Source organism: Engraulis encrasicolus, unplaced genomic scaffold (assembly GCF_034702125.1).
Source record: "Engraulis encrasicolus isolate BLACKSEA-1 unplaced genomic scaffold, IST_EnEncr_1.0 scaffold_29_np1212, whole genome shotgun sequence".
Taxonomy (NCBI): domain Eukaryota; kingdom Metazoa; phylum Chordata; class Actinopteri; order Clupeiformes; family Engraulidae; genus Engraulis; species Engraulis encrasicolus.
In genome coordinates this window covers 1,116,855-1,135,255 of record NW_026945588.1, presented here as the reverse complement: position 1 = coordinate 1,135,255, position 18,401 = coordinate 1,116,855, and the positions used below count along the sequence as shown (strand labels likewise).

Below are 18,401 nucleotides of genomic sequence, written 5' to 3'. Positions count from 1 at the left end.
TTATCTGCTCATTTTCACACAGTAAAACTTTTGGGTCATTCCACGCCAAATCTCCGAATCACACAACATGCACAGAATGGTTGGGAACATACATTGTCCATATTAAACCTCTGTCTTTAAAACTGCACTTACCACAGTCCTTCAAAGATGCCCACAAATTCAAAGGTGAGAATTTTTCAAGCAACTTTAAGCCCCCAGAAAACTGTGGTAAATGACAAGAGGATGTGTGAAAATCCACATTTCACAAGTAGGCCTACATGTTCCAAATGTTACCCCTTGAAATTCATAAGGACCTACTTAAAGTAGTTTTTAGATACAACACTCTGAAAGTGGGCTCTCTGAGAAGTCTGTTCCAAACGAGTCAGGGGGGTACCTGACAAAAACATTTTTAATGACAAAACTATGAGGAGTTGAGAGCTATAATTTTGCACTTTTCCTATTGGGACGTTTGTGAACCTCCTTGATTTTTTTTCTGCCAAATCTGAGATGGTGGTGCGGGATGATTCGGAGATTTGGCGTGGAATGACCCTTTTGTCTTGTGAAAATCTGCCCTGTCTGTGTTCAATAAAGGGTAAATCTTTTTTTGTTGCATGAAATTTATTTTTGTACATACATTTTCATTCGGGAGGGTTGTAGCTTTCATATGAGTGACTTCTGAAGCCAAGTGATTAATTGAAAGTCAGGTTATTAGCTGTTATTCCAAACAGATGAATAGGCGACAACTCTTTTGGAGGCGAGTGTATTGTTCGTTAGTATCGTTCGTTAGTTCGTTAGTATCCTGATGTTATAACGTTAGCAGACATCCCAAGTTCCAAAAACTCAGGGACATTCTTATCGACCCTAGACACTCCCGACAAACAAAACGGCATTAGTGCTAATGCATTTGTATGTTCATGTCCTTCCTTTTGTCCAGTCTGCATAGAACATAAGCCTACTATTTTTCCTGGGACTTCTGCAGGGTGTCCTACTACGAAGTAATAGATTTGAAATAGGCCATTCCACGCATGTGAATCATTATCTTTCTCTGTCCCACATAGCCAATTAAAAAAATCCCAATAACTAGCATAGTCTAAAATCAAGGAGATTGTGTCTGACTCAAGGGCATCAGGGAGCCATTAGGGGCGTTCATGATGGCGTTTTTTCAACCAGGTTGAAAATTTGCTAGGCAGCGAGCATGCCCAGTGTGTCCGCGTGAAGAATCCTGGTTAGAATTGCCGTTCACGACGCAGTTGAAGGGAGTGACCTCTGCGCGGCAGTCGTGTCACATGGCGTTGAACCATCGCGGGAACAAAAGTTTTGTCAAGCAGCTAGGCAGTACCAGAAAGCTACTGCTGGGCAGAAGACCTGATTGGTGTTCATAGCTCATGTGATTCATGTGTGTGTAGTTGAACGTGCTTCATTTTCTACATGCTGAAATGCATTTCATGCTCAAATGCAGCATACTCAGAGTGGTATCATCCATATGTATGGTCGCACAACCCACTTACAACAGTAAAAAAGAGAAACAAACCACCCTGTCGTCAGATGCTCCATCTTCGCCACGTTAGGAGTGTATGCCGTTGGTTACAAAACCAGTACTATTCCGTGGGCCGCCTGCTCGACGGTTAGAGTAGTGGTTGCGCGCCTGACTTCCATTCGTGATGTCCCCGGTTCGAAACTGCATCGAAACACAGGAAGTCTTTAGTTGCTGATGGTTAATGTGGAAACAGACCTGTTGCGAGTGACTTATGTTGTCTTTTATGTATGAAAGTGCACGAAACAGAGTGGCCTTTGTGGTTGGCGCGCCATGGTAAAGCTACATATTGAACACCTGGGTTCAATCCTCGCAGGATGGGTTGGCGCTGTTATGTCATTTTAAAACTGTCCTATCTGAATGACGACTTTGGTCCCAAAACACAAAATGAAAAGCCTAAAGTGAGTACTAATTAACTGAATTATTACATGGAACTGAAGCCAAATCATCATAAATTTGACTAAGAGTCAAACCTTGATTCACCGGGTGTTAACCTGTATCTCTACCTCAAAACCATCCGATTTCTCTTCGAGTGGGAGAGAGAGTCTCTGATTTTACAAGCATGTGCCAACGTTGGTAAGCGCGTCATGGAATTAGCGTCATGATGATTTCATTCCACGAGAGGGCGACCTGGTACACCCGCTGTCAAAAAAGGTAGATCCACCCACAGACCTTTAGATCCACCTTCTTTGCCGCTGTTGAAATCTCGTCGTCCTGATGTGTCCAGCTTGGCTGCGACGCAGCTATCCCCGCCTTTTTAAGATCAAGCAAATCACGTTTTGATCAAATCTTTTCCAACGTGGTTGCAAACGAGCCTATTATCAAAATCAAGGAGACTGAACTTCAAGGAGACTTGGGATGTCGGCGTTTGCCGCGGTAGCTCCGGTTAGTTCCTAATGGCCAAAATGGTTTATTTATGACACAGCAGACCACAGTTGTTGAAAATAAGATTACATGGAGATGTTAGAAAGGGAAAACTTGAGGAAGAAAAATCCGCACTCACAAACTAATGTATTGTACTTCCTTTCCTTTGTAGGTTCACTGGGCTCTGATGGGCAAACGAGCGTCATGGGGCTGGGTGTATTACGCACTGATGGGGTTTAGCCCATTATGTATTTATTTATTTATTTATTTATTTATTTATTTACCTATGGGGATGAAAGGGGTAGGTAGGAGTGAAGGCTGCTGTTTTCTTTATGAATACAATTTCTTAGTAAAAAAAAAATTTGGTTACTGGTTATGTCATTCCATGTATTAGTCTTAATGTTGGCTATGGCCAGCGGTGGTACATTGCTGCTGCCTTCATAACATTTTGATATATTTGAATTTTTTACATTTTTTTTAGACATCCTACAATTCCAGCCTTGTTTTTCTTTTTCTTTTTTCCATTCTTTATTGTTCCTTTTGTTTTAAAGATATAGACGGTGTATTTTGGTTGCTGCCTATAGGCTACACTGTGTTTTTGCACCCTTGGGTGCCACCCACTATCATGTGATCCACCTGCAGCTTGTGACCTCTCACCTCCCCTTTGATAAGTGAAAGCCCATTGGGAAACTTCGACTCCCATTGTCATTGTGACACAGCACTCCACAGCACACAAGTGAACACTGCACACTGCACACAACGAAATTGCATTTATGCCTCACCCGTGCAAGGGGGCAGCCCTCAGTGGCGCCCCATGGGGAGCAGTGCGGTGGGACGGTACCATGCTCAGGGTACCTCAGTCATGGAGGAGGATGGGGGAGAGCACTGGTTGATTACTCCCCCCACCAACCTGGCGGGTCGGGAGTCGAACCGGCAACCTCTGGGATGCAAGTCTGACGCCCTAACTGCTCACCCATGACTGCCCATTAGATGCACCCCTGTCTTTGTTCTGAGTACCACGCACTGATGAAGGCTTGATAGCCGAAACGCGTTTGCTTTTTGGACATGGTGGTAATATAAATAAATAATGAGACGCAGTTTGTGAGTGCGGATTTTTCTTCCTTAAGTTGATCCATTTTATCGCGCACCCAAAGACTTTTTCCAAGAAGCTGAGCGCGTCCTTTGCCTAAACTTGAAGAAAGGGAAAACTGCCATGTGGGTAAATTCAGATATGATAATTGTGTACACTATTGCCGTTTTCAGGGTTAGACTCCCTGTTTATCCAGTTGCATCCAATGCTCACTTAGGCCTACCTTTTTAAAAAAAAAAACTTTACTTCAGTTTATAAATGGAAGCTACAGTACCTCCCAGATGACTTTTTAAATTAACATTAATTGACTTATGAATGCTACACAGCAACTGACAAGTAAGCTGTATCTTTACAGACAGTGGTGCTCATATGTTTACATACCCCAGCAGAATATACACTTTTTTGACGATTTCTCACAAAATATGAAGGATTACACAAAACCTTTTTTTCCACTCATTGCTAGTGACTGGCTTAAGATATTTATTAGCAATCTTCTGTGTTTACTCTTTCAAAAGCATGATCACAACCCAAACTATCCAAATGACCCTGTTCAAAAGTTTACATACCCTAGTTTCTGATGCTGAATATGGCCCTGTTTAAAATCAGGGACTGCTCTGAATTGTTTGTGGTAGTTGTGGATAACCACTCGTAATGTTCTCTGATGACAAAACAGCACATTCTTCTTGGCAGAACGGTTGTTTCCTATAATACCTTTGGGTGTCTTGCTGGAACCTCACATTTGAGGTTTCCCCTGAATGGCTCAATGATGTTGAGATCAGGAGAGATGGTCGCTCAAAAACTTCATTTTATTCTTTCTGAAGCTAATGACTGGTTGCTTTGGCTTTCTGTGTTGAAATATTGTCATGTTGGCATGTCCAAACAATGGACCATGTGCAGTTTCAAGGCTGATGTGTGTCAAGTTTCCTCCAGTATTTTTCACAGGGCAATGTATTCATCATTCTGTGAGCATGGACCAAAAGTATAGTGCATTTGTAACTCAAATGTCCCCATGACATCAGTGGTCCATGACCATGTTTCACAGAAGTGATGGTGTAACTTTCATCATAGGCTCCATTGACTGTTCTCCAAATGGTACTGTTAATAGTGGCTGAAAAAAGTTCCATATTTATCTCATTTTTCCAAATGACTTTGTCACATGCATTCTGATGCTTCTCACTATGCTATTTGGTGTATCATATATAAAATAACATGTTTGCATTATTGTAGTAATGGCTTTTTCCTGGCAACCCCCAACAGCCCATCTTTCCTCAAGCGCCTCTTCCCTGTACAGTTTAAAACATTTTTTCATGTGGTCCTATATTTCACCTGAAGTTATTTTTTGGTTGTCCTATGCCTCCTGAACAATTTCCCTTGCAATGATCATTGCAATGCAATGATTCCCTTGCTCAATGGCTTGATTCCAACCAAACCCCCTCATATTGCATTTCTGAATTGAAATTCCAACAGTGCCAACATGACAATATTTCGACACAGAAAGCCAATCTCAACATCCTGATCTCAACATCATTGAGCCACTCAGGGGAAACCTCAAATGTGAGGTTCCAGCAAGACACCCAAAGATATTATAGGAAACAACCATTCTGCCAGGGAGAATGTGCTGGTTTGTCATATGAGAAACTTAAAAACCTTATCCACAACTACCACAAACAATTTAGAGTGGTCCTTGATGTTAAACAGGGCCATATTCAGCATCAGAAACTAGGGTATGTAAACTTTTGAACAGGGTCATTTGGGTAGTCTGGGCTGTGATCATGCTTTTGAAAGAGTAAACGCAGAAGATTTATAATAAATGTCTTAAGCCAGTCACTAGCAATGAGTGAAAAAAGGGTTTTGTGTAATCCTTTATATTTTGTGAGAAATCGCCAAGAAAGCGTATATTCTGCTGGGGTATGTAAACATATGAGCACCACTGTATTTATTGAAGTAGGCTAAATAAATGTACATATTTACTGAAGTGAATAATAAGCAGCCTAAGCATTTTTTTTTTTAAACTGAAGTATATTGCAATGCATCGCAATAATGCAGGTATCGCAATACATCTTGATATAAATGCATCGCATCGCGAACCCCTTGCCAATACCCACCTCTCGGCACTGGCATGCTTCAGTTTGCGGAGGAAATAGAGACGCTGCTGTGCTTTCTTGGCCAGTGCTGCAGTGTTGTTGGTCCCAGAGCCATCTAATAACAGAGTTGCGCAAACCAGGGACCAGGAAGTCGGTTGGTGATGTGATTCGCGTAGATTAAAATGTTTCTTAACAGTAAACTTCTGTTCGTTGGAAACTAACACAGAACCATCACATACCAAACAAAGATTAAGTACAAACAAATTACAGTACCTTTACCACATTTTCTGTGTTCTACGGCCACCTCCTAGAACTAAGTAATTTCTAATAGAACTAAAGTCAATGGGGATTTCCATGTTAACGCTCCGTGAGGCTCCATGAGAGCCGCCATTGCTGTGGAAAGATTGGTCCATAGAGGTCTATGGGAGTGGCGTAACTCTGATATTAGATGGCTCTGGTTCGTCCAGGAGAGGTTCTGGCTGAGGAATTTTGTGCTGCTCACCCTATCCACAGCAGTACCATCGATGGTCAGTGGTAGGAGTCGGTGGGGAACTTTCTGGAAGTTGACACCAATCTCCTCAGAAGACCTGTATTCCTACTTTATTTCATTTTAGGCAACATGTATTTTTCTTCACATTCTTAATTTCCAACACAGTACAGCTCTGATGCAATCACATGATGCACACATACAATTTTGTATCCGGTCAGTTCTAAAAAGATTGATCTTGGATTCATGACTTCAGTATATCATCGGCTTGCTACCAAAACCGCCTAAGTCTGAATTTGGTCGAAATGAGATTTTGACATAAACTTACTCCCCTACCACAGACGCATCACCCTGCCTTTCTGCCAGGGTCATTGATCAATCACAACAGTCACCAGAGTCAAAAATCTGTACGTATAAAGTCACACACTGCCTATGTGAAAATAAATGACCAGGGACGTAGCTTTCTCTGAGTGACAGTGAGTGCAAGCTGGATCTGTCCTGGCATGAGCAATGAGTATTACCATTATGGCTATTGCTGTGGCACAATGACAATAATCTGAAGTGCTTTGCTTTGGATGAGAGTCTAAATGATGTTATCATTGAAAACTAACAAGATTGAAAATACCAGAAAGTAAAAGAAAACTGTGAAAATCAGTTAGTAGATATGGGATTTACCACCATCCCTGACTACTACAAGATCTACAAAAATATTTTCATACACTATTTCCAGGTTTTAAGTTCGGAATAAAAATAAAAAGAATAGTATTACTATCAAGATTATGTGCTGTGCATTGATCTTGTTGTGCTGCATCAAATAATTTATTTTAAAGTGTTTTGTTTTCCTTAGAAGGCGTTTCATGTTTGACTTGCAGCTTCATTCAAAATAAATAAAGAAAATAAATTGACGTCTTGGACAGGTACTTTTTGTAATGGACCAATGACACAGACCAGATGATGCAGAAGTGGTAGGGGCGTGAAGTACTGCAAAAATCCCCTTTTAGACCAAAATCATTAGAGAGGACTCACAATTGCTCTTTGCCCAGGGTGTCAGACTTCGCATAATCCGCCACTGGTGATTGGCGCCTCTTAGGAAATTTAGTTTTTCCCTGTTTTCCGAAAACCCCAAAATCAGACTTAGGCGGTTTTGGTAGCAAGCCGACGATATAGAGTCCTATTCACTTTATTTTTCTGAGAATTAGGCCTGGCAAACTCTTGGCGTGCTTTTTGTTATCTTGGTCTCTTCAGATCACACAACAGTTCCAGTGATCCATATCCTTGGTCTGTTCATCTCTCTTGAGACCAAGATAAACAAATTTGCTTTAGATGGTGTCAAGCATGTGTGGTGGTAAACAAGTGAGTTTTACATAAAAGTGTATCAGCTTTCAAGTCAAGCATGGTAGTGGGACTGACATGGTTTGGGTGTGCATGAATGCTGTCAACATTGGCTATCTAAAACACACCTAAAAGAAACATGCATGTCAACATGCACTGTGACTACTGAAGCAGATCATGATATTCTCCATAGGATTACATTCAAATCTCACACCAATCTATTTAAGCCAGGTGCACACTCAAAATGTAAAAGTTCAATGCAAAGAAAGGTTGCAACTTACACTGATGACCTCCCTTTTAATGCCTTTTCATTTCGAGACGATTCAAGCCAACACAGCCCCTTCTGTACCGGATTTTAATCTGGGGTGTATTCACTTTTGTGAGTTCATGTTCAAACTTTAATGGCTGTATTTAGTTTTTTTCTGAGTGAACAAGAAATGTAAGCGGTTAAAAATGTTGTTAAAAGGTCACTAATCATTGTGTCAAAGTGACATTTCTGTAATGCTTTCCTATGAAAAGATATACTCACAAATCCGCAAAAACTGTGAGGGGTGTACTCACTTTCGTGATATACTGTATTTGCTATTGGTAGAGCAATACATGTTTAAATTCATGATTTAATCAATGAGAAAAGCCCTCACCTCTACGAATACTTATAATAATACTTATAATACGGCAGAGAGGCAGCTGGGCCAGATGGTATTCCTGGAAGGTTGTTAAAATATTCTTCTGATCAACTTGCACCTGTCTTCACAACAATATTCAATATGTTCTTAGCAAGCTCCACTGTTCCCAATTGTTTTAAAAGGTCAACTATCATACCTGTACCCAAAAAGGCCAATCCAAGCTGTTTGAATGACTACCGCCCCATTGCTTTAACATCTGTTGTAATGAAGTGCTTTGAGAAGCTTGTTAAAAATGTAATGTGCTCCTCTGTCCCTGGCTCATTAGACCCCCTTCAGTTTGCCTATCGTGAAAATAGGAGCACTGATGATGCCATCTCCCATGTCCTTCACGCCACTCTTTCTCACCTGGATAAAGGACAGGGCAACTATGCAAGACTACTATTCATTGACTACAGCTCAGCATTTAATACCATCGTGCCCTCAAAACTAGTATCCAAGCTGAAAAACATTGGACTTTGTCATTCTCTATGTGCATGGATACTCAACTTCTTATCAAACAGACCATTGTGAAATTTGGGTAAGGAAGTTCAGAATTTCATCAGACATGCAGAAGTCCTTCTATTCTGCCACAATTGAGTCAGTAATTACAGGAAGCATAACAACGTGGTATGGCAACTGCACAGCTCAGGGTAAGATAGCCCTGCACAGAGTAGTGCATGCTGCAGGAAAAAAAACACTGGCTGCATGATATATACAGTATGCAAGAAGGGCAAAGACACGAGCACAAAGGATTATGAAAGACACATTCCATCCTAGTCACTCCATGTTCGAAAGGCTGCCCTCAGGGAAACGACTACATTCCATAAGATGTAGAACAGAGAGACTGCGTAAGAGTTTTTTTCCTCAAGCCATCCACTTTTTAAATGATTAAGACAATAACTATTTTTAATATTTTTTTATTTTATTTTATTATTATTTCTTTGAATCTTTTACCATCCAATACAGCACAGAGCACACACCTCTGCTGAATGGCGCTTTTACATCAAAGAGCAATAGGGCAGTTCAGTTTAACCTGGTGCCCAGAATCAAAACCAACACAAAAGCAGAGGGACGAGTCCAGTTTTGTTGTTTCTCTCTCTCTCTCCGGCGCTGTCAGCCAGCATATTTTTGATGGCTGATGGATAGACCACCGCATCGTCATTACGAGGACGGAATTAACATGTGAATGATGTGCCAAATGCTCAGAAATTGCATTACTGGTGCTCTCGTGAATAACCTTATTTAGGCTATACAAACGCGACATCCCCTACAGAACTGATTTCTATCAGCTGTCAATCAATGCGTACGGAGAGAGGGAGAGAGAGAGAGAGAACTACGTTCCCAACTTGCAGCTGTCCAATGCGACTCCTGTGCTTTATTTGCGCTCTGCTTGCCTTCATTGCCCGTTTGACAGCGCCAGATTAAACTGAAAATGAACAGCGATTTGCGATGTGGTGGTCACCAAGCAATCTGCGCGAGAGTTACACCAGGCAGGTGCAAGTGCACGTATCATTCACAATGTAGGATGGAATTACATTTGATGTGGACAAGACAATTGGTCTTTGACATTGAGTGTCTTGGCGTGGTTGTGACGGATGGTTGCGGAATTAGGTTAAGGTTTGGCGCTCTTTTCTCTGCTGATAGACGACCTCCACCCTTTTAGAATTAAAAAAAAAACAGTCAGGAAGTTAGTCTGTGTGTTGTAGGTCACCCCCTCATGTCCTGTCCTCATTTCATCTGCTATTGTCAGGCCGAGGTGTCGAGACACATAGTCCTGAACTGCTGGCTTCACACACATTTCTGTGAATTGCTTTGCTTTCAAGCACTCATCCTTTGCATTAAAATAGACAAAAAAAATGTCACGGTATATGTAGATTGCTTTAGTTGCTCCTGTGGGTCATTGTGGGCATTGAACTCATCATGTCTATTTTTTTTTGCAACTTTAATTTTTTATTGAAAGAATGTTCTTATCATTCACAAGAGTGCTCCTGTAGATCTTAAAACATACAGAAATTGCCACATACCCACATTGTGAAATTCCCATGTGAAAAATGACAGTCACAACACACAAACTAACAACAACAACACAATAATAACAATAATGAAGGAAACAAAACTACAGAGCAAAAAACAAACAAACAACAACAACAAAAAAAACAACAACAATCACACACACACACACACACACCACAAGCAGGTACATAAAAGGTCTCATCCAACCAATAAGTTACATCATCTTGCTGTAAACACTGTATGAAATAGTCCACACTAGAAAACCCATCCTCAAGAACTGTCCTCCCCCTCTATAACTCTCAACCATGGAGACCACCTAGCCTGGAATTGTTCCTCCTGTAGTCTTAATTTAAATGTTATCTTCTCCATTGTGTATATTCCCCTAACTATGTCCAGCCAAGTATCATATCTTGGTGGATCCACCTTGAGCCAACTAAGCGTGATAGACTTCTTAGCTGCAGCAAGAAGAATATGCAACAAGTATATTCTCTTTTTGCTCATGGTCTGAGTTTGAACTGCACCCAGAATGGCCAAGAACGGACCCCTCACTATTGTGGAGCTGAAAATGTTATCTATAGAGTCAAGTATCTCCTTCCAGAAGTCATTTAAGACAGGGCAGCTCCAGAAAATGTGAAGGTGGTTAGCACATTGTTCCCCACAAGCTCTCCAACAGGCCCCTGATTGAAGTGGATTAAATTTAGAGATGATGTGAGGTGTTCTAAAGAACTTATGGACTATTTTCCATTGAAACTCTCTCCAAATATTGGCATTAGTGACTTTATGTATTTGCAAAGAGATATTCTCCCAGATGTCGTCCATGATTAACATACCAAACTCTTTTTCCCATCTTTCTTTGACAAGGAAATTGTTTTCTTGAGCCATGCTGGAAAATATTTTGTACAAAATAGAGATAGGCTTTCCTATACATCTTTGTGTTTGAATTCTTACCAAGTATTTCTCTATGCTAGTGTCAGATCTGTTTATCTTATCCCAATCAGGATGTTTTGTCAAAAAACTTCTAATTTGAAGATATCGAAAAAAGTCCGTTTTAGGTATGTTAAACTCTTCCATTAGTTCTTCAAATGATTTCAGTTCTATAATTCCAAGAAGTTGATGTACAAAGCTAAGATTTAGGTGTTTCCACTTTTTGTATCCTGAGTCCAGTTTGAGAGGGATGAAGTCTCTAAGATGGGCAATACTGGAAAGACCTGATGTTACAGGGAGATTATACGACTTTTGCACTTCCCTCCAGGCTTTCAGTGTAGGTTTTAGACCATCTACTGAGTGAATCATCTATATCCTTGCTGCTTGTAAAAGGTATTTCTGACAATTGTATTGAAGAGAAGGAATTCTTCTCAATTTCCAACCATCTGGTGTCTGTCTTGTCTACCATCAAGCCCTCAATTGACAGGCCCACCAGTATTTTTTCAGGTTGGGCAAACCCCAACCTCCTTGGCTTTTAGGTAGTTGTAGCAATTTATATCTGACCCTTGGCTTTTTCCCTTGCCAGATAAATCTAGAAATATGACGATCTAAGGTGGTAAATGTTTTATTTGGGAGAACAAGAGGCAAGGCTTGAAAAAGAAATAAAAGTATCATGTTTATTTTTAGATCAATATTAACCAAGCCACCAATGAAAATGTGAACAAACATCCATAAAAATGACAGCCAATACATTTTCAAATAAGATCTGTGATTGATTTGCGCATGTCACTTCAGAGGGAAAATGTGGCTCGCTGCAAGCACCCAAGTCAAATTTGTCAGTAAATAAACAACACTGTGCATGAAGTGGCGCGTCAGCCGAGTGGGAAAAAACAGGTCTAGACGTAGCCTACTTGGCATAATGCAGATGGCTGTGATGCGTGTTCATTATTTATGTAGGCATAGCAGATTTCAAATGTAGGTCTGTTGATTATGTTGGGCTATTTTTTCTATAACCTTGCAAGCCGCATGAGGCTCGCGAGCCGCGCAATGAGTAACAGGGAATTAGAGCATGAGAACACTGAAAATGTACTTCCACAAATCAACCTTGGGCAGTGTACATAATATGAATATCTGAATCTCCTGCAAAAATGCTAAGACAAGGAATGGAGTGAAGCACATTTATTCAAATCACATATAATTTATATAACATTAATTTATTCGACATCTCAATCATACTAACACCATTATCATCAAGTTAAATGTTAGAAACAAACAAATAATCCTCAACAATACACACCGAAGGTACAATCTAAATCAAGTGCACAGTAATTTACGTTATGTGATCAATGCAATACATGGGCTGGGGTCAGGCAAGTATCAGGGCCCAAAACAAAAGCATTTATTTTAGCATATTAAAACAGTTAAGGCTATGATATATTCAGATGAAACCAAAGGATGATGACCGAAAAGTAATGTAGCCAAAATATTAAAAATCTCAAAGCAGTACCAGTGACCGCAATCCAAGGAAATCAGTTTAACAGCTACAGAGATGTATATGTATTCTATTGAAATTCATCCCCAATGACATAGTTGGTTAACCATTCAACCTCTCACCGGAACAGTCAAAAGTAATGGGAAAAAAAAAACATATAGGCTAATCATTCACCAACACCAGAATTACCCAATTTTGGATGACAACACCAACATTTGCCATTATCTAACATACCCAAGACCCATATCAGTATAAATGAGTTTTCAACCATCTGATTATATTAAACTTCACTTATGTGATTTTGACTAATAACTACTACTCTTCTGTAGCCTAGTACACTAGCGCCATCCGCTTGCGGTCTATTTTTTTGACCTGCGACTGGTCTAGCCTTGATCCATAGCCGTGAACTGCCAAATTGCCCTGAATCTGGCAAACCAATCACAACACAGAGATTTGTTTTGAATCAAAGCGGGCAGGGTTTTGAGGGAGAGACGAAGAAGTCTGAGACGCTGGGAAAGCACACCAACAAGAAAGATGGCGATGATTGGTCAGAGCGTTGGCCTATTGGCACAGGTACGGTTTGAAAGACAACAGGTTGTTGTCATCGACAATCTTCAGATGTATCATTCATAGAGGCCAGACTAAATTAAACATCCAATCTCACATTTAGTCTGGTTTATCAGGCTAATTCTTCTGTGTTACACATGTACTTCCACAGGTGAATGTGTGTGGTTGTTGTGTGTGTGTGTGTGTGTGTGTGTGTGTGTGTGTGTGTGTGTGTGTGTGTGTGTGTGTGTGTGTGTGTGTGTGTGTGTGTGTGTGTGTGTGTGTGTGTGTGTGTTTGCATGTACACCACAGTTGTGTTTTTCATCCCTGAATTATTCCTGCACTAGTTTGTGTTAAATGCCGTCCTCAGGCTTGTCAGTGCATCCTGTTGTGTGAGCTTCGTCCACTCATAAGGGATGTCTGCAGGTTTTACTTTGTAATATTCAGCCAGTTCTGTGTTGAACTCCATCACATATTTCCAGTAGTCTGAGGCCTCAACACTGGCATCTCCTGCTATGTCCCAGTCTGGGTAGATCTCTCTGTACTCCTTATAGGGGTGCCATTCTCCACTTGTTTTTGAATTCCTAAAACTACTATCACTGAAGACAGAAGTTGTGCATATGTCGATTGCCACTTTATTGGAAAAAGTCCATGTGAGGCCCTTCAGTCCATGAGGTCTGTGCATGCTTGAGGAGTGTTTGGTGTGGCCCTGCCCTCCAGCTTCACAGGGTGTCTTACAGAAGGGACACTGGTGTCCACATCCACACAGACTGGAGAAGAGCAGATCATGGGGTTTAGAGGGCAGCTGCTCAATTCTCTCAGTGATGTGGTTATGCCACCTGCCATACTCCTCGGCTAAAGACTTCTCCATTTCCATTATGTGCTGTTTGAGGTAGACAGTAAAGTGGTGAGTTTCAGCACTGAGGAGAAACATACATTTGTCTAGGGCGTCTCNTGGGATGACCAGCTGATCCTGAAGGGCAGAGCAGAAGTTCTGGATGAAGTCCTTTATGTCCATGTTCCCAGTAGAAGTGGTGATTACATTGTTTATTTTTTGCACAATATCAGAGAGGAGTCGTTTCTCCAGCCTAGAAGGCTGACTAATTGTAGACATTCTCTTGATGATCTGTTGCTTTATCCAGTCCTTCGTGAATGTCTCGTATGATGTTGTGTATTTGTTGTACTTCTCGAATGAATGTTCCTCAAGCAGCTGCTTCATCACAGCAAACTGGAAATTAATCCTCGTATTGTAGATCACTCCCTCATCTCCTGTCTTCATTTCATCTGCTATTGCCTGGCCAAGGTGTTTAGACACATAGTCCTTAACTGCAGGGCTCACACACATGTCTGTGAATTGCTTTGCTTTCAAGCACTTATCTTCTGCACGAAGACAGGCTAAAACACGGTCACGGTATGTGTGCTTAGATTGTTTCAGATGCTTCTGTGGGTCATTGCGGGAATTGAAGTCCTTGTGTGCTTTCTTGAACTCATGTGCTGCAAAACCGATGATATAGCACTTCAGATAAACTTCACATGCATCAGAAATCTTGTGCTTCTTCGTTGCTATTTTCTCATTGATGAAATTCAACAGCCTTTTGATGTACGTGTCATTGTAATCTGAATTGGCTCTTTTCATAGAATTAATGTGATCTATAACACGAGTGCCACATTCACGAATTATGGAATCACAGATCATTTGTCTTTTCGGAAGAAAGTCTGTCTTGCTACTGATGGTACGAACTCGTCCTTTTATGGTTGAAAACCACTTTGGGTTGACAATAAAACGTCCAGCTCCACAATATCTCCAATCAATCCTTTTTAACATTTCAGCTATTTTAGGTTTTGCACGAACATCAGCCTCTGCTAAATCTAAAGCATGCTGTCGAACATCTACCTTTTGTAGTTTATCAACTGACAGCTCAGGTATGATCTTGTTCCACATTTCGTCAAATTGCTTGTTGAGTTCAGCCTCAGATAAAATATTTTGTTTCCTACACCTCCCAACCAGCTGCAAGATATTATCCTCAATTATATTGGCTTGTTTGTCCTTCATTGTGTTTATCTTTTCCATTCCCTTCTTAATTTCAACAGCCTGCTCCAAGCAATGTCTTAGATCACATTCTTTCTCTTGTCTGAGAAACCTGGCACTGCTTTGGAAGTCCTGCCTGTATGTGTCTGCTAAAGAGAACTTCTTGTCCTTTTGCCTAAAGTATTTCTCAATACTGTCCTTTATTTTCTGCTCTTCACAATCTAATTTGTCTGAGGCCTCACATAACATGCCCTTGAGGATAGTCGGTAACTGACTAATTTCTGCATTCTTTTCAGTCATTCTGAAATTGTTTATCACTGTAGTCTTGGCATCGAGCCAATTATCCATCTCTGATTTGAATGCCCATTCCCAGTTGTGGTAGTTGGCACATAAATCCATGTAGGCATTAACCACCAATCTGTTATTGAAATTGAAGATAAAGTTCTCAAATTTGACAGACTTCCACAAACTCTCAGTCCACTGCAATAATTCTGTTGCATCATTGCATCTTTCATCATCAGGTTTCAAGAGGTAAATCAGCCTCTTCTTGAGTTCATACACAGCTTCACTGTAGCCAGTATTCACCCGGGCCATTGGGGGAGTTCCCTGCCAAAGTCCAGGTATGTAGTAGCTGTCTTTGCCAGGATCATATTTCATCACATCAGTAAACTTTGTGATGGCTTTCTTCTCCATCTTAGCTGCTGCCTGAGTCATCTCATCGAGTTGCTTTAAAAGCTTATTCCGATCTCTCATGTTTTTGTCAGAACCAGACATGTCTGACACGTTCTGATGCACAAACAGACATCTGGGCTTCTTCCCAACCTCCTTCATCCTCAGAAAGGCATGGACCACAATCTGTAGAACATCTTTCATCTCTTGGTTGTTCTCCATGGCAACATTGATGATGGTGATGTCACTGAGCCCTATCAACAGTGTTGCTAGTTCATTGTCGTGTTCATAGCTTGTATCCAGTGCAGCCAGCTCAGGTGATTTTAAACCCTCTGTGTCGATGACCATGATGAAGTCACATTTGAGATCATGTGTGAGTTCCTCAGAGACCTTCATCAGCAGCATGAAGGCTCCTCTGGTGCATCGTCCACTGCTGACAGCAAACTGCACCCCAAACATGGTGTTGAGAAGGGTGGACTTCCCAGTGCTCTGCACCCCCAGCACAGTCAACACCATGATCCTGCTCTTGTTGTCCACCAACACATGCAGCTGAGTCAGGACTGCTGATATCCACTTCATTGGGATGTTTGAAGCATCTCCATCCACCAGCTCCACTGGAAACCCATCCAACAGCATCTGAGCACATAGACCAGGTAGTTGCAAGACTTGTTTTCTGGCTGGGTCATGAAGTTGAAGGGAGCAAGCACACTCATAGACCTGCCCTAGCTCTCGGAAGAAGTGCTCAGGTCCCAAAGAGCTGTTGGAAATCTGCTCATCTAACTTTTTAATCTGGTCCTTGTTCTGTGGATCCTGGCTGCAACAGTCTTTGTACTGCTGTCTCAGGGTGGACAGGTCAAGTCTAGTGACAGTGTCTAGATGAATCTTCAGCCACTTCAGGAAGTACAGACGTTCTTTGTGTGGTTGTGAGATTCCAGCAATGAATTTGGCCATGGATTCTGATATGTATAGCTGATACTGTTTCTTTCTCAACTCCTCTTCTTGTGTTCTTAATGAGCTCTTGTAGCGTTCTATGTCTTCGACTTTGTTGGCGTTTCTCATTCTGTACCTCTCGTTCTCTAACAGGCTGATTTCCTTCCAGAGGTTTCCATGCAAAGGCAACTGTGTCTCCTTAAATGACACAACATCAGTGACCATTTTACTGATTTCTTCAGCATTACATTTGCCCTTCTTGCTTTCATGGGAGTCTTCGTCTACTGAAATACCAATCTCTTTAGCTATAACTGCCAAATCCAATGTTTTCACTTTCAACAAATTGTTTTCAAGAACTGTTTCTAGATAACAACGGATCTTATTGGCAAATTCAGAATAATTCTGTTTTCTCCTAACTATCACATGGTCCTCATCAATGTTGAATTTTCTGCAGGTCTCCTTGAGTTTCTCATAGTCCTTCTGCTGAGAGTCGGTGACCACCAGAAACAGCTCTGCTGTTCTCTGTGTGTTGATGAAAGGACTGAGGTCCCCCTGCAGGCCATCACTAAAGATGAAAACTGCAGCTGAGGTCTGACACAGGAAGGACACCTGAGCTTCAAACGATCTGCTGTCTCCTCTCAGGTTGGCTATGGCCACTGGCGCTGTAAATATGTCAATGGTTTTGTTTCCACATGGCAGATACCAGCTGACTTCAACCAGTCCATCTGAGATTTTCCTAGGCACATCACCACACTCCATGTTGCGGTGGATGAATGCTTCATTGTGCTGAGAAGAATTACTCAGCAACTCATTCAGAATTACAGATTTAGACAAACTACTCTCTCCTACCCTAATGAAAGACACCATGGGGATTTCCATTTCCACAATCCTGCCCTCTACAACTGTTCTCTCTCCGGATAAAGAAGGAGGTTTAAAATTCTTCACTAGATCTCTCATGGCCCACAGCATCAGAGTGCTCTCCTGTTTGTCACAGTTTGGTAGCAGTAAAGGAACAGCAAACTGGCACACAGACATTTTGGAGACCATTTCCTGCTGGAGGAAAGGATCTGCACAGTGGAAAAGGGCAGTGATTACATCTAGAGGATTCATAGAATCGGAATCGTCGTCATCATCAGTAAAACCAAAGTTATACTCTGTTTGCTCTTGTGTGCATTTGATATTTCTAGCATCTGTATTGGACATCATAAGTTTCCTCAAGAAAGTCCATGATAGTTCGAGTAGACCTTGTGGTGGTGTATCAGAGAGTGTGTTGCTGTTGATCTCCAGGACTGAGCTGAGAGTGAGCTTCCCTCCCTGCAGATCCCTCAGGCCCAATTCAGACATCAGCTCAGGAAGGAGGCATCCTGTGGGAGGAAGGAAGTACATATTTCATTGTAATGTAGCAATTACATTATAATAGGTTATCTGTAGTGACATTTATAAAATAACAACTATATTTGAAGAAATGCTGACACTTTGACATCATAATAAGCACTGCATCTTTAGCTTAAATACAATTCAAGTGAAAGTAAAAGTAGAAGATGTGTGCCTAAAATGTATTTCCGAGACTCTTCACCTATTGGTGGGCTGGAGCACTACTTAACCATTACTTCATCACACTTGCAGTTGAGTTTGCTAAATCAACACTTATTTTGGACAGCTGTAAGTGCACTGCTTCTCAGCTAATTAGAAAAGTGTTGAAGTACACTTCCACTTCACATTGTATTGTGTACAGGTGAAGCAAAAGATCACTGAACCCAGAT

The 18,401-nt window shown here is 41.2% G+C and overlaps 1 protein-coding gene across 1 annotated transcript; it reads right to left on the bottom strand.

The window, feature by feature from the left end:
* Positions 1 to 13,353: 13,353 nt before the first annotated feature.
* LOC134443241 (up-regulator of cell proliferation-like) lies at positions 13,354 to 17,984 on the bottom strand. Its single transcript, XM_063193118.1, has 2 exons — positions 14,808 to 17,984; positions 13,354 to 14,660 (listed from the first exon to the last, which is right to left on the bottom strand). Exons 1-2 carry the CDS (start codon positions 17,980 to 17,982, stop codon positions 13,354 to 13,356), a joined length of 4,482 nt encoding a protein of 1,493 aa, XP_063049188.1. The 5' UTR covers positions 17,983 to 17,984.
* Between the last annotated feature and the right edge of the window lie 417 nt (positions 17,985 to 18,401).